Source organism: Emys orbicularis, chromosome 6, assembly GCF_028017835.1.
Source record: "Emys orbicularis isolate rEmyOrb1 chromosome 6, rEmyOrb1.hap1, whole genome shotgun sequence".
Taxonomy (NCBI): Eukaryota; Metazoa; Chordata; order Testudines; family Emydidae; genus Emys; species Emys orbicularis.
Window position 1 is genome coordinate 106929813 of NC_088688.1, and position 13058 is coordinate 106942870.

Consider the following 13058-nt stretch of genomic DNA (forward strand, 5'->3'; position numbering starts at 1 on the left):
AAGGAGAATACATCTAACATTTATCTCACACCTTTTATCCTGAATATCCCAGAGTTCTACTCCAAAAATAAAGCGACATTCACCCACATGCCCCACATAAGAGATGGGAGATATCTACATGCCAAGCTGCAGAGCCATGAGAAAATGTATTAGTCAGGCCCTTTTGACTGTTCCATCTGCACGCTGTCCACTAATCCACTTCCCTGCGGAGATGTCTAACATTCCAAACCCCTGAGTAGCTTCAAACAGATGCCATTTAAAATATCCTGCCACGTAAATTGCTTCTCTCTTCCCCCCCCCCCATCAACACAGAACCAGACCAAGAGAAGCAACAGTCGATCCTAGACCAGCGACAGGTTATTTATTATATGTATTACCGTAGCATCTAGGAACCCTAGTCACAGACCAAGACTCCATTGTGCTAGGCACTGTACAAACACAGAACAAAAAGAGATGTCTAAGGAGCTTACAATCTAAATGTAAGACAAAAGACAACAGATGGATATAGACGGATGGGGGGAGCACAAGTAAACGATGAGATAATATTGGTCAGCATAACAGGTAGTAGTTTCAGCACATCAGCAGCCTAACAAGTGTCAAGGTTTTAGTACGTGTTGCAGCAAAGATGAATTTTCCTATCCATATCACACAGAATGTCGGGCACCTGCAAGTCTTGGTCAGTTAGGAACTTCACGATTAACTGCACTGCCATCTGCGATGTCTTCATGACAGTTAACAGAGCATAGGAGAGCAGTGCGGGATCCATCCCTTCTCACAAAGATGTCGGGGTGTACAACAAAGAAGAGCCGTTGAAAAAATGCCATGAAAGAAAGCCGGAAGCCCATGGAGTGCTGGGACAGAAAGCAATGCATCACAGGACACTGAGCCCGGTCCCAAAATGCACCGTGATCTGCTACGCCTTCCCACAACACCTAGCGACAGGAGGACTGTGGGATAGGTACCCACAGTGCATTGCTCACACTGTCAATGATGGTGTCCCTACTGTGGACGCAATCTGCCGACAGAGGGAGCAAGTGTGACCGTGAAATTCCTATTTCTATTATGTCGACATCACTTTTGTCGACACAAATTGGTAGTGTAGACATGGCCTTAAGGAGGGATTTGAAGTGAGATAATGAGATAGCTCTTCAGATATTTACAGGATATGCCTCCCAAGCACATGAGGCAGCATGGGAGAAAACATGAGGTGCTTGTTTAAAAAATTTAACAAGTGAGCAATGGAGGCTGGCACCCTAGGCCAATTGGAGGCCAGAACCAACAGCTCGATAGTGAACGTGATAGGATAGCTGGGGTGGGGATAGGCCATGAATGGTCTCGAAAGTGAATATAAGCAGCTTATGTTTACAACAGAGATGGGGGAGATAGTGGAGGGATGCAGGTAGTGAAGGGATGCAAAGAGAGGTAGGTGACATGGTCAGAGCAGCTGGCTAGGAAAATGACCTTTGGAGAAACAATCTGAATGGATATGAGAAGGACAAGATGGCATTTGTCAAGGCCAGAGAGAGGAATATTACAGAAATCAAGATGAGAGCCTGGATGAGAGTTTTAGCTGTGTGGATGGATAGGAAAGGCCATATCTTGGAAATATTATACAGAAGGAATTGGCAAGATTTACAGCATGTCTACTTATACAGCGCTGCAGCACGTCTGTGAAAATGCTCTAGGCCAAGGGGAAAGAGCTCTCCCGTTGGCATAATAAAACTACTTCCGCGAATGGCAGAAGCTATGTCAGCAGGAGAAGCTCTCCTGCTGACATAGTGCTATGCACACAAGCGCTTATGTCGGGGTAACTTATGTCGCTCAGGGGGGTGGTTTTTTCACACCCCTGAGCGACATAAATTATGCCAACAAACTGTAGTGTAGACATAGCCTGAATGGGAAGGCCTAGAGAGGTCCAAGTCAAAGATGATGCTCAGATTATGGACCTGAGTGACAGGCAGAATGGTGGTATTATCCTCACTAATTTAGAAAGGAGGTAACGGGGAGGGTTTAGGAAGGAAGATTAGAAGTGCTTCTTTAGCTATGGTGAGCTTGAGTGACAGCTAGACACTCACAATGAGATGTCAGACAAAAGGCTGAGATTTTAATTTGGACTGAAGAGGTCAGGTCTGGAATAGAAAGGTAGATCTGGGAATCATCTTGGAGATGAACTTGTGTTCATGGATGAGATCTCCCTACACTTATCTCTGGGCAAAGAGACAAGGACCAAGGACAGAACACTGTGGAACCCGCCGCAGAAAGCTGGAAGGGGGGCAGAATGAGGAAGAGTCTCCTGAAGGACACAGTGAAGAAGCCAAGGTAGGAGGTCAGAGGAGAACCAGTAGAGAACAGAGTTATAGAAGCCAAGGTAGGACAAGATTTAAAGGAAAACATGGCTGACTGTGTCAAAGGATACTGACACAGAAGCATCATAACATAAGAAAGCCAAGAACACTAATTTTCTAAAGGGGTGATGCTTTCGTTTCTAGATCTAGTAGTCTGAGACATATCAGATATTAGAATTGCATCACTTTCCATGGAAGTCACATTTTTAGATGTTTTTGATTTGTTAGTTATAATTTCCCTGTCCCGTAAGGGCCCATACAGTTGGGATCAAATTTGTCCCTATATAATTTCATTAAAGTCGGTGGAGTCACACAGGAATAATTAGGCCCATGGTATCGTGGGAGCCTGGATTTATTTGAGTATAGTATATAATCAAGTAGTATCTAACATTTAAAAACTTGAAATATTTCTGAAAACAAGTTTTTCTGTATAGTTTGTGTCCTATGCAGAGGTATAACTCACTCTGCCATTTGCAAAAAAGATGGGCAACCTATACTGATGCTGGACAAACACGTGCATGCAGAGCTACCTCACACATGGGAGGGCAACAGCCAGCTGGTTCACAGCACACTAATGATCCTTGCAGAGGAGTATTCTAGCCGAAGAACACAGGACAAACTACAGTGCCATGAGCTCTTCAACACCAGTGCAAAACAAACTGTTGACAGTCTCACTTGAAAGACAATGCAGTGATCTACATGGAATTGTGAAATCAGTTTGCACAATCAGAATTTGTAAGTTGATCTTGTGAAGTGGTTATGAAAACTGTTGTATCAGAATGCCTCTATGTCTACACACAGCCACTTTTGCAGACAAGACTGTAAACAGGTCTCTCCCAGACTAGATAAAATGAAGAAAGATTAATCTTAACGACTGTACTTTGACCAAACAATGAGTATGTTAAAGAGAGATTGGCTGAAGCTAGTTTCTCCAACTTCCCCGGGGGCAAGGAAAGTGGAGAGTGTGTGGGAAAAAATCACTTGAAGGAAAACAAAGGAACAGGCGTTATCCCATTGGGACAGGACAAGAAGCTTTGGATAGGATACTGGAGAGAGGAAGGGCACAGACCAGTCATGGTCAGAATAGCTGGCTAGAGAGGCTCCCTAACTGAAAGACAAGTCATGCACTGCAGCAGAAAGGACTCTCCCTAGGCCCCGAGGACTCTGACCCAGTCCAAAGAATGCTCAGAAGTGGTGAGACAGGGAAATGCATGTAGGGTTTATTATTTTTGTACAGATCTGTGTATTTGTGCAATGGTAAGTACAGAGCAATGGTGGTTCAGAATCCTGTGCAGTCTGTCTCTGTGTTTTGTGTTACACTTAACACATGCCCTTGAAGAGTCACCTGTGGAGTGGACCCAGAACACCCACACAGCTGGAGTTCTGGGACAGCATGTGTTTAAGCTTTGTTCGGAGTCTGGGGATTCCGTATCCAGCTCTCAAAGGGGAGTGCTAGACAGAGGGTCTGTGCCCCAAGACAGGGGTAGTGCTTCGACTCTGTTCAGATGCTGGAGGCTTAAAACACCCAGCGATTCAGTGGCTGGATCCACTCACAGCAGTCTACGTGCCCAAGAGGAGGCATTTGACTAGGTCTGTCACAGGAATTTAATTGCTCTCCTCTGGAAAGATACTCTAGAGCTGTATAAATACTCTCAGGGATAAAAAGCTGAGTCAAACTTGCACAAAGTTGGACCTGTGGTCCCTGGAAATAGAAGACCACTAAGCCATCCCTTCACTGTAGCCTTACTTACATTGGATGACCACAGTAGCAAACTCCGCTTGTTAAATGTTTAAGTTATTTAGAACACATTTTAATATTTTATCTGATTTATTCCTTGTAATTGGATACAAAGATATTACCCTTTATATTACATATTTTTTCTTAAAGACAGTACTTTTATCACCTTTGAGACACTAATACGAATGACACTAAGTACTAACACTTTAAGACACTAATACTTGCTTAATACAGCTTTATAACACATGCCTGGAGATACTTACAACTACACCTCCTAATAAAACAAGAAGGTTAATTGGGGCTGCAGTGAAATAAGGTACTTGCAACCGCACCTCCTCTGACCTACCTAAAATCCACACTGATCTTTGAGTCTAAGCCTGCTGTACACTTACACAATGAATAATTCAGCAGGTGAACTAGAATAATGAAGCTTAGTACTTTCCATCTTCAAAGCACTTGACCAACATTAAATATTTAATCTCTAAATTAATGAACTGATCTCTTTAACACTTAGAGATTTAAACCTAGCCACCTAAGTACGGGAACAGCAACCCACAATGGTTAGCTAAGCAAAACAATAATTGCCATTGACATCTGTAGGATAAGTATAGCTTTTTATACAAGTTAATGTCTAATCCAGGAGAAACTGAAGGATCTATAAAAATCAGTTCCACATACAACCTGATAAGATTAGTAGGTAGGCAAGTGAAAGTTGACTAATATACAAATCAAAACCAGACACGTGCATGGAAACTGGATACCGCAATTTCTCTGCTTTGGTAGGTCTTTTAAGAGATTTAATATAGGTATAGATGCTAGAACATGCACCAAGTTAAATATTATTCCATTGTTTCTTAATGTCAGATAATTTGATAAAATAGATTGTCAAGAATAGACATTTAACCATGTAATGTATTTTAACAGGATTTAACTATGGAAATTATAAAGTTGTAACTATGAATTCTTTTTTATAAAGTTCCTTCAGCCCATTATAAACAGGCTGCTTTTGTTATCTTTTTTGTTGCTATTTAAAAGAAGTGAGGGAGGAGTTTTTCTCCCTCTTTCCCTCACACACTAGTCTAATGGGGCATAAATTCACCTTTTCATTGAAATCACTGTTTCGTTTATGAGAACAGTTATTGTAGATAAAACTGAAAATGATTACATCCAGGATGCATCTGCTTCAAGTAGAAGTCCTGTGAAGTCAGGGTTACAACAGGGATGACAGTGGCCTGTTGCTTCTCTCTAATACAGACTGAAGAATGCATTCAAGTTGTCACCTCATCCCAAAGAAAGAGGGACAGAAAAAATACAAGGGAAGGAATTGAAAGTAATCAGAGGCAGTCTTAGGGGTTGGGAAGACCTATATCAGGTGAGATTCAGAAAACTAGGGCTATTTAGTTTGAGAGGAGAACAACAACATGAGAGATTAGGGAGCCAATTTGCAGCAGTGCCAGACCATTCCTGGGTATGCACACCTGCCTTCCTTCTGCTATAGGACCAATGGGCTGCTGTCAGGTGACTCGTTCTCTACCCCGGACAGCTGCTGCCTGCCCCATGTTCTCTCCTACTCCTTTCTCCTAGATGGCATTAGAGTTCACTGCTCTCTGCAGTGCACAAGACAACATGAAGGGAGTGCTGTTCTGTAACATTGGGGGGGGGGAGGGGACAACACATGGGGCAACACTGCAGGGGGAAAAGAAAATAAAGGAGGAGAGATCTGCAGGAGGAAAACTCAACACAGAAGATACGGAGAAAAAACAAGAAGAAACTGAAGGATGCTGAAAAATTAAAAAGCACATGTAAAAAACAAACTGAAGGGATTAAAAAGCCCGTGGAACTTGGGGTGTGGCCCATGTAACATCCTCAGAGCCATGCAGGTAGCATTGGATGCGGCCCACAATGATAAATAGGTTGAGAACACTGCTCTGGAGGTTGGAGATTCTTATCTTGGGGCACTCTGCATGAAGTTACGCAGTACAACAGCAGTAGTCTTAACTATTTTCTTGTTAAATTGAAGACTTGTTTTACTACTGTTTTCTCTTTGTTGGTAATAAAAGTGTTTGAATAACATACCTCAAATGAATACTCTGCAAAGCCCAGTGAGATACTTAGAGAAAGAAAATAAAATCTCATCTCTAGATGTCAAGTCTCCTTACTGACCATTCCTGGTAAACCTGACAGCTTCTCCCCAGCCTGCAGAGAAGATGCCTCTATCCCTCACCTAACCTGCTTATCAAGTCCCAATTGTTAACGTTCATTATCATATCAGGGTGAGGTTACATGAACAGCTTCACATAGGAGTGTATGGAGAAGTATGGTCTGGAGCATATAACGTAGTCTTTGTCACCAACACAAGGATTAGCGTCCTGCCATTACCCCCAGCGTTCCTGTCTGCAATTCCTGCATTCACAGGCCATTGTGATCTCAGCCTCCGTAAATATTTCTCACTGGTCAAAATTTGCATGTCCATCATTCTTGGCTTTCAGAGTTAAGATAATCTAGTGTAAGGGCATGATCTGTTTCTTTTTTAGTGGTCGTAGAAGTAGCAAGGATTTATCAATTTCCCTTGTGATGAAATATATACTGACAGACTACAGGCCCTGCATCACAAGCACCTTTCATTTTGACAGATCCCAAAACACATTACAAAATATAAACAGGAACCATTATCAGCAGCAACCATAGCACAGCCACTCCTGGGATGAAAAACAAAAGCTATTTGACAGCACAAAGACACACTATCTAGTTACGGCAGGAAGTGAAGACTACTGTGTCCAGTTGAAATTACACAGGATATGTTAGGTAGGCAGAATATGGCAAACTGGAATTTGGCCAGGGACACCCTGCTTCTGTTAAAGTTAACTGCAAGTGCTCAAGACTTACACTGTATGTCTTATCCAGAAGATTACAATTCTAGTAGCACAGTACCACCCAGCACAATGCAGTGACACAGGCAAAGAAAAACCCATGGCTGGCCTGTGCCACCCAACTCAGGTTCATGGGGCTTGGGCTGCAGGGCTGTTTCACTGCTGTGAAAACCTCCGGGCTCAGGCTGGAGCCTAGGCTCTAGGACCTTGTGGAGTGGGAGGGTCCCAGAGCCTGGGCTCCAGCCCAAGCCCAGAAGTCTACACAGCAATCAAATACCCCATCAGCCCGATCCCCGCAAGCCTGAGTTGGCTGGCACAGGCCAGCCCTGGGTTTTCTTTGCCTGTGTCACTGCATTGTGCTGGGTGGTACTGTGCTACTAGAATTGTAATCTTCCTGCAGAAAAGGACCTAGGGGTCACAGTGGACGAGAAGCTGGATATGAGTCAACAGTGTGCTCTTGTTGCCAAGAAGGCTAACGGCATTTTGGGCTGTATAAGTAGGGGCATTGCCAGCAGATCGAGGAACGTGATCGTTCCCCTTTATTCAACATTGGTGAGACCTCATCTGGAATACTGTGTCCAGTTTTGGGCCCCACACTACAAGAAGGATGTGGAAAAATTGGAAAGAGTCCAGCGGAGGGCAACAAAAATGATTAGGGGTCTGGAGCACATGACTTATGAGGAGAGGCTGAGGGAACTGGGATTGTTTAGTCTCCAGAAGAGAAGAATGAGGGGGGATTTGATAGCTGCTTTCAACTACCTGAGGGGGGGTTCCAAAGAGGATGGAGCTCGGCTGTTCTCAGTGGTGGCAGATGACAGAACAAGGAGCAATGGTCTCAAGTTGCAGTGGGGGAGGTCTAGGTTGGATATTAGGAAAAACTTTTTCACTAGGAGGGTGGTGAAGCACTGGAATGCGTTACCTAGGGAGGTGGTGGAGTCTCCTTCTTTGGAGGTTTTTAAGGCCCAGCTTGACAAAGCCCTGGCTGGGATGATTTAGTTGGGAATTGGTCCTGCTTTGAGCAGGGGGTTGGACTAGATGACCTCCTGAGGTCCCTTCCAACCCTGATATTCTATGATTCTATGATTCAGAGGCTGTATCCTCACTGGGAAGGCTTACGAAAGAATTCCCTCTGGTTCTGCTAAGTCAGTATTAAAACAAGCAGGAGCCCTAATGTAGGCAAGGCTCCAGTGGTCTGAGCCCCTTTTCTCTTTTTCAATAGACCTGTTGAAAGCCAAGTCCAATCAAAACAGTCGAAAAATTATTTTAGCACTGGAACCTTATCTACATTAAAGCGTCCAGCAGCGCAAACACTGGTTCAGTTCAACTGGTGAGAGAATGGTGGTAATTTTTGGTATGGTTTTCCAGTGAAGACAAGATTGAAGAGCACCACCTACTGAATCACAGACACTCCTTCCTGCAGCATCTCAATTATCTTTGCAGGCCTTCCTTCCTCAATAGCTTACTAAGCTCTAATGTTTAGATAATAAGTATCAGAGGGGTAGCCGTGTTAGTCTGAATCTGTAAAAAGCAACAGAGGGTCCTGTGGCACCTTTAAGACTAACAGAAGTATTGGGAGCATAAGCTTTCGTGGGTAAGAACCTCACTTCTTCAGATGCCAATGTTTAGATAATGTTTACCTATATCTGATACATGGATTTGACACTGAGATTAGTACTTCATAGTTTCCCCCCCTGTATTCATAGTTACTACCTCCTGTCTTCAAACTGTAACAAGAGATGTTCTTGTCACCCCACTCCAGCAGCTTTTCCTCTGCCAGAACAGCTTTGGCTTTCCACTCAGGCACGCATTTTGAAATAAATATTGCAATTAACAAATGAGTTTTGTCATTTAATGACATTTTTGTTAACACTGGTTAAATGATGAATAATGTTAAACACCATGTTTGCTATCATGGAGGTGGGCACAGGGGTAATTTTGTCTTACAGCTTTACTAGCCTTTATTACTACAGCATGCTGTTCAGAGTATGTGTACTTTCTTTTTACTTGTAATTATCATGAGCAGTTGGGTGCTGAAGGAAACTTACCAAGCCAAATTCAATACTTGGGGTAAGCTGGTGCAACTCTATTGACTTCAATGGAGTCATGCCTACTTACACCAGCTCTGAACTTAGTCCAATGTGTGTAGCTTGAAAAAGCGAATGGTTTCTTTCTAGCATTCGCAAAGAACTCCAAAAAATTAAAATCAAACCATATAAACTTGAGCCAGTTCTCTACACGGTACATATTAAAAACACTCTGGAGAACTACAGCTCCTTTCACTCTGATGTTAAAATGCTTTTGCAACTAGAAATGCATTTAGCCTCGCAACACCCACCGTAAGTATTAACCTCATTTTACAAATAGAGAAACTGAGGCACAAAATTTGCCCAAGGCCACACATCGAGTCAGTAACAGAGCTAGAAACAGAACTCAGGTGCACGTCTACAAAATATACTCTAGCTCACCACAAGTTGATGGGCTTGCTGCAAGAATGAGTGGGTGACATTCTGTGACCTTTCTTATGCAGGAGGATAGATTACAGAATCATCATAATGGTCCTATCTGGGCGTAAAATCTATTAACTTTTCACTCCAAGTCTGTTGCTTTAGCCATTAGACAACTTTCTCCCTTGATACTAGGGCCCAGCCTTACAATTTACTGGTCTGCAAGCAGGCGTGAGGCTCCCAAAGGAGTGAAGCCTCCTCACCAGTCTTAACAATGGAGGTGGGAAAGTAAGACCGTCCCCCACACCCACATTGCAAGTCTATGCCCCAAAGTGTCAGCTGTGTTGCTTGTGCTTAAAGCCAGCCCTGCATGCAAGGCAAACTAAGGCCAAGTCTATACTTAAAACTTTTGCCACTACTGTACTATCGGTTAGAGGTGTGGTTTTTTTATGACATTTTCAGACCAAATAGAGCCCTAGTGTAGGCACAGTTGTTGTTATAAAAACAAAACAAGCAAATTTTTGTCAGTACAGCTTATTTAGTTCAGGGAACTAGCATAAGCTACACTGACAAAAGCACTTTAAGACCATGTCTACACTTGAAAGGGTTTGCTGGAGTAGCTATACCTGCCAGCCCTCCCGAATCGATACACAACTTGCACCACCAAGTATAGTTTAAACCAGTTCCCCAAGCAGAGTAAGTTATAGCCACAAGCCAACTTTTTTTGCCAATATAACCGCATCTACACAGAGGGCACAGCTCCGTCAGACAGGAGTTAGGAGTGTATAAAAACAAAGGCACCCCCCTGACTGACACAGCTATGCCAACAAAGCTTTTAAATATAGACCAGGCCTAAGGAAATGAGCTGCTTCTGCTGAGGCTAAATAAACGCCTCCCACCCCTCTGGGTCAGCCCAGCAGCAGCAGCACGCAGATCCCTCCTTCCTCTCTCCCAGAGCCTCGTGCTTTTCATGCAGTACAAAGGCTTTTGCTTCCCCTGAATGACCCGCACAAGAAGGGAGTGTGTTGCGGAGGCGGACGGGGGATCAGGATTTCCCCCATGCACTAGTTGCAGTTACCTGCACACAGCCCTAAGCTCTGCTGCAGTCTCCAGCCCGCAGCCCAAATCCTCAGCCACAGCGGCAGCCCCGTCCTCTGCCACCGCCCCCTGCACAGCCAGGTCTGCCCCGTGCAGGTTCTGCTTCCAGAGCGCGCCAAAGGAACCCACGTGAAACACGCGCGTGAGCAATTCGGGAACCTCGTACTCCGGCACCACGCCGCTAGCACTGCCACTGCTTCCAGCCATGTTTACAGCACCCCCGGGGGTGGGGGGGGTCCACCGGGAAGCGAGCGCCCGGTGCATTCTGGGATTTGTAGTTTCCCATTCTCCTGTCTCTCAGCAATTAAGAGACTCCATTCCCAGACACCCAGCCTGCTGGTTTCCTTGCACTGGACTGCACAGTCTGCACGCAGCAGCACCAGCCAGCTAAGCACAGTTCTCAGGCCAAAACCTGTGTGACTATTAAATAGTCTGGGAAGAAACTCACTTCTTTTTAACTACTTAATATTTGTCTCTTTTTTTTAAAGGTTCTTTGCTTGCCTAGTAAAAACACTTAACAGTGAGCACAGCACTAATTGCAGGCTCTCCATATAACCAAAATGATGATAGCAGGGGGCTCTCATGTGCCATGATGTGTAGGGTGACCAGATGTCCCGATTTTACAGGGACAGTCCCGATTTTGGGGTCTTTTTCTTATATAAGCTCCTATTCCCCCCCCCCCCCCCCCAACCCCTGCCCCAATTTTTCACATTTGCTGTCCGGTCACCCTAATGATGTGGGATGTCAAGACAATGCTGCATATGTAAATATTTTTTAAGAAAACTACTACTGGAAGGAGTAGGTTTAATAATAGCTTCCCTCTATTAAAACGCCTTTAATCCCCAAACACTTATTATTAGTCTATGTTTTTTGCTAGCTTCTAAAGTAAGCGAGGTGCTTTTCAGAGAGTTATAGAGAGAAGGCCCCTGCCTAGAAAAGGTTACAATCAAAAATCCTCAAACTGCAACCTGATCTGTGTGGGTGGACTCTTGTGCCCATGTAGAGCCCCACTGACTTCAGTGGGAAACCACACAAATGTGAAGGTCCAGCTGTGAGGCTCATATTGCAGGATTGCGGCCCACAGAGCAGGTTGTACAAATGGGACCACTCGCAGTAGTAAATTTACTTCCAGTTGCATGGGTTTACTAGAGTACGTCAAAATAATGTTTCGAAGGAAATTTCACACAATACATTAATTTCCTTTCAAATTTCTCTGTATTTATTGGCAAAATGAAGAATTTTGTTTTATCTTGTTGAAAAATTACATGAAAATTTTGAACAAAATGAAAATGTTATATTTGGCATTTTTGACCAGCCCTACTGGTTAGGGTTGGTGCCCTAGTAGACAATAAACAAATGATGAGATACAATAGTTAAGGACTAAGCAGTTAAGCTAGCATACTTTTTAAAAAAAATCGAATGCCTATTTCTCTCTATTGACCTCTTCCACCCTCATCATCACAACCTAGGCATTGCCATACGAGATGAGTGGTCTCCTAGCAGATGCTTCAGAGGAAGATGCATGAAAGCCCATAGTGGACAATTCTTGAATAACCTGCCTATAGGGGAAGTTTCTTCCAAGCTTCCATCAGAATGCTTCAGCAAACCACAAAGACTAGGAACTATAGGCCATTTGAAAAGGGTATATTTTAGGCCTTGGCTACACTTGCAGCTGTATAAGCGCTGTGAGTTAAACCTGTCTTCGTACAGCTGAGTAGGGAAAGTGCTGCAGTCTGTCCACACTGACAGCTGACAGCGCACTGTCATGGCCACATCTGCAGCGACATTGGGAGCGGTGCATTCTGGGCAGCTATCCCAGCATTCAAGTGGCTGCAACGTGCTTTTCAAAAGGGGTGGGGTGGAGTGTGACAGAGAGCGTGGGGGGAGAGAGAGTGGGTTTTTGGAGTGCAGACACACACCCTGCCTTGCAAGTTCCAACCTCCCTCCCTCTTCCACCCCCTCTCACTCACTGAAAGCAAACAGAGCTGTTTGTTTTTTTCCTCACAGACCAGATAAGCAGCCACTCACCGAAACGGACCCCCTCTCCCCTCTCGCTGCCTCTCTCTTCAAGCAAACATTAGCTGTGGGCTTCCAAAGGGAGCCCCCCTGCCTGCCTCTACTCATTCACAGCAAACAGTAGCTGTGTTTGTTTTTTTGATAAGCAGCTCCGGGAGCCCGGAGTTCACAACAAAACAAAGAGAGGCATCACAACAAAACAAGGATAGGAAGCTTCACTTAAAAGAATTATGGGGAGTTTCCGGAAGTCAATCACTGCGTAATAAGGTTACTCCCCATTTACACTGGAGCACCAGCGTCTCAGCCACTCCGCAGCAGCTGTTATTCCTCTCGGGGAGGTGGAGTACCTGCAGCGCTGTAGCCACGGAGATACAGCGCTGTACGTGCCTTGCCAGTGTGGACGGGGAGTGAGTTACAGCGCTGGGGGCGGCTTTATTGCGCTGTAACTCTCAAGTGTAGCCAAGGCCTTAGAGTGCAGCTTGAAAGAGGAGAGTACATGACCAAAAGGAGTCAGGAAAGTGGGTCCATACAGAGATTACTACGTGAA

At 44.4% G+C, this 13058-nt stretch overlaps 1 protein-coding gene across 2 annotated transcripts in view; it reads right to left on the reverse strand.

The window, feature by feature from the left end:
• Nucleotides 1-10705, reverse strand: part of SNAPC3 (small nuclear RNA activating complex polypeptide 3) — a 56378-nt gene extending 45673 nt beyond the window's left edge. For both annotated transcript variants that reach the window (XM_065406058.1, XM_065406057.1), the window contains exon 1: nt 10476-10705. In XM_065406058.1, coding sequence (XP_065262130.1) covers nt 10476-10702 — 227 coding nt within the window. In that variant the 5' untranslated portion in view covers nt 10703-10705. The remainder of the gene's footprint in view (nt 1-10475) is intronic.
• Nucleotides 10706-13058: the final 2353 nt, after the last annotated feature.